This window comes from Phaseolus vulgaris, chromosome 2 (assembly GCF_000499845.2).
Source record: "Phaseolus vulgaris cultivar G19833 chromosome 2, P. vulgaris v2.0, whole genome shotgun sequence".
NCBI lineage: Eukaryota > Viridiplantae > Streptophyta > Magnoliopsida > Fabales > Fabaceae > Phaseolus > Phaseolus vulgaris.
In genome coordinates, this window is record NC_023758.2 from 12,502,684 (window position 1) to 12,506,579 (window position 3,896).

General features: G+C 37.7%; 1 protein-coding gene across 1 annotated transcript; it reads right to left on the bottom strand.

The window, feature by feature from the left end:
• Window positions 1-2,990: 2,990 nt before the first annotated feature.
• Window positions 2,991-3,599, bottom strand: LOC137809054 (uncharacterized). The gene has a single exon (XM_068610196.1). The coding sequence runs from the start codon at window positions 3,597-3,599 to the stop codon at window positions 2,991-2,993; it is 609 nt and encodes a 202-aa protein (XP_068466297.1).
• Between the last annotated feature and the right edge of the window lie 297 nt (window positions 3,600-3,896).

Below are 3,896 nucleotides of genomic sequence, written 5' to 3' on the forward strand. Positions count from 1 at the left end.
AATTCGCCTTCACTTCGTTCTTTCGGTCTCTACGTTCCTCTATGTCTCCATTCAGCTTTACTCTCTCGGTAATTCGTGTTTATGGGAATTCCTATTGGTCTTTCGGCGTGTGATGTGGTACCTACAGGAACACTCCAAAGATTAAGCCAGTGTTGTGTGTTAATTAACCACTCTCCAAAAACTAAAAAACTGAACTAAATATTACATCTATTTATGTTACTTGCTAATGGCCCTATTAGGCTTTTCACATCACTTTAATCATTTTGTTTATCACACACTATTTGATTTTTACATTTAATTAATTTTATTCATGTATTTATGCGTGTCTCATTTTAACGCTAACACTTGTGTGTTTATCCACGTAGCGTTTCCACTATAGTTTGCACTTACTCTTGACATCTTCCGGCCTTCCGACCTTCCGGCCTTTCGACATACATACTTTCGACATAACCAGTTCACTTGCCCCCCAGGATCAAGGAAAGCTTAATTGACGAAGATCTTAAAGTATCATATGGCCATATAAAAAATCCTTTACTGGTTTTGACGATATAGTTGTACTTTCGTTCTTGAGACTCATGCATATTAAATGCATTATTAAGATTGATTTGAAGAGTTGACTCTTTTGAAACGGTGGATTAACATGAGGTTTAACAGTTGGATCTTGACGTCGTTTGGCCTTCCAAGAGGTTTGAAAACTTCTATAAATAGGCTTTCACTTTCAAACATGGTCCACATCTATTTTTTTCGATTTGACAACTTTCGGATTTTGATTTCGGTTTTGACTTGTATTATTAGGTATGTTTTCCTTTAGTTTTGTTTCGTCATCAGAGGGATTCTCAAGTGGTAGTGACCGGGAGGTCAATAAAGAAATGTTAACGGTTCTTGTTAGTTTTTCTCAAATGGAATCGAATAATTCATCCCCTACCAACCAAGAGAGTGTTGGTATTAAGGAGAATTCTGAAGGTTTGTCCGCGAAGAGAGGGCCAAAAGGGCGGAAGAAAATTGGAGCTTAAGGTCAAGTTACAAATGGGTTGATATCCACGTGCGTGAATATTTTTCTTAGTATCAATGGTCGACTTCACTTTGGTATTTTTTTATCAAAGGCAGATTTATATGATCCTCAACTTAACAAAGATATCATCGCCTTTCGGAGATGTTGGGCCATTGACAATTTCTGCCATGGCCGAGAAGATTCAGCTGAAGATTTTTTCTATTTCTAACATGTCTAATCACAGATATGCACATGCGATTTCCCTTAGATGAATTTCAAACAGGAGTGCTCCGCATTATAAACGTTGCCCCTACCCAACTTTATCCAAATAGTTGGGTTGTTATTCAAGCCTTTCGACTTATATGTAAATTTTTACATTTGAAGATGAGCCCGCAAGTGTTCTTACATTTTTATAGTACTCGGCCTGGTAAGAGAGCAGGTTGCCTATCTTTGATAAGCCGAGCAAAAACTACTCTCTTGGCTACTTCATACAAGAACTTTAAATGTGGATTTTTCAAATTGTTGGTTGAGAAGGATGACCGTAAATACTTTTATGATGGGGATAGGCCTAAATTCCCATTTTACTAGACCAGCACTCCTTTAAAATACAATTTTTGGCCCCACTCCTCAATGACTACCGATGACTTGGAAACGTTATTGGTTCTTAATGATCTACCACGGAAGCTTCCTACTCGGAGTCTTCTTCGTGTCTATCTGTCTCCTCAACTTGAGGATGATTTCTTTGGTACTTTTTCATTTCGGTTATATATATTCTCTTATTGATGTTTGTTTAACTTTGCTGAGTTTTTTCGCATTGATCAGATATCATGGTTGCTGCTAGCAAAAATGGCAAGAACTATTTTCATGACATGGCTTTTAGAAATGATCAATCTGGAAGTTCTCATGATGTTCAAACTTGAGAAAAGCATGTAATGGTTGCTGTAGTGACTCCTATCAATCAAGTCTCGCCAGAAGCTATTGTTGAGGGTACCACTTCCCGAAAGCATAAGAAACGAGATCGTTCAAAACGTCAGTCTCACTTTTCTAATAAGTCACCTAGAAAAAGTTGACATGGTGGACCTTCTTCATCTTTTGCTTTTAGAATCTCTCTCTTTTAGTTTGAATAATTCCGAGAAAGAACTTTTCTACAACTCTTCTACTAAAGAACTTTCCAATGTTGTTGTGGAGCTTGCTACTAGAACTTTACTCATATGTAAAAGACTTGGTGATGAAAACGCCAAAGGTGCACCTCCTGCTGAAGGTGAACGCCTGAAGAAAGAATTAGTTGATTCAGCTCAAACACTCGAAACAACTCTGAATGCCAATACCTCTTTATCCGAAAAGATGAAATAATTGATTGATGTGTTAGAATTGTAGGCCTTAAAAAAAAGGGGGGTGAATTATTTATTTAATATTTTCACAAATATTTAAGGTAGATTGAAAGACATTGAAGAATCAATCAATTAGAAATCAATTCAGCCAATTTCAAAACTGTTTTTAATATGATTGCAGAAAATCAACTGGTTGTTTTTGCGAATCCTCTTGAAATAGTATTGATTACAGCTCGTATTGGTCTCACCGGTCTTCTCCCCCTTCTCGGCATAGGACTTCTTCCTCTATCCCTCCTTTCAACATTAAAATACCTTCTTTGTGGTTCACGACTTCTCTCCCTTCCTTCTCCTCGACTTTCCTCCTTTCTTCGCTCCCATCTTTTTCCCTCCCTTCGCTCCATGTCTCCTTCTCTAAAATTAAGTCGTCCTCCTTCACTTCTTTGTACATATTGTTTGAGATGCCTTGCTTGAACCAACTCTTCAATTTTATCTCTTAACCCTGAACACTCTTTTGTATTGTGGCCAAAATTCTTGTGATATCTACAATGCTTATTGTGATCAACATTATTTGGAGTAGGAATTTTTCTTGGTAAAGGAATTAACTCGGTATGAAGTGTTTCTTCCAATATCTTTGCTTCATTAAAATTAAGAGGAGTATATCTTGCAAACTATGGTCCTTTGTAGACATCTTTCGGCTTCCTCCATCTTCCTCCATCCTTTTCCCTCCTTTCAACTCCCTCTATCGCCCTTATTTGACTCTTGAAGCTCTTCAACTCTTCTAATTGCATAAACTTAGTCGCTCTTTGTCTTAACTCGACAAGGTCAGTTGTTGGCTGTTTACATAAGCTATCCACAAACAGTCTCGGCTTCAGTGTCGTAACCATATGATGCATGGTCATCTTAGGGCTTAAATTCCGAATACTTAAAGCCACTCGTCCAAATTTCTCCATGAATGCCCTCAATGATTCCTCCTTCTTTTGCCTAATATTCACCAACGTTATAGATGTAAGATGATGTGGCTTACTAGTAGCAAAGTGGGCTTCAAATTTCATTACAAGTGTATCAAAACAATCAATTGAGTAAGGTGGTAACTTTGCGAACCAACTCAACTTAGCTCCTTTAAACATTTTCAGAAATACTCTACATAATATGGCATCCTCCGAAGTGTACAAATTGATCTGAGTAATATACACTGTAACATGTTCGTCGGGATCAGTGCTTCCATCATACTTCTCTAACGTCAGATTCTTCCAATTGTTGGGCAACGAAACCTCCATAACTTCTTAAAAAAAAAGGGTACTTTCTTATCGTTGTTCCATAAACATGATGAGATACTGTCTCGGGCTTTTTGTGGGGTACTTCAAAGCTATTAACAGTCGTCGGATTTGGCCGAGTACTTGTCCCCACATACTCCCGCTTTGAACTCAAAGACATAGTATTTTCTTCTTTAAGCTTTTGTTTGATGTATCTATTTTCAGCTCTTAATGCTTACACCTCATCTACATTCCTCTTCTTCAGCATCTCCAACTCCCCTTGCAACTTAATCAGCATAAACATAGTTGATTCATCCTGTC

Excerpts from the sequence above, each read along its gene's own strand:
- LOC137809054 (XM_068610196.1), bottom strand. The coding sequence starts at position 3,599 with ATGGAGGTTTCGTTGCCCAACAATTGGAAGAATCTGACGTTAGAGAAG.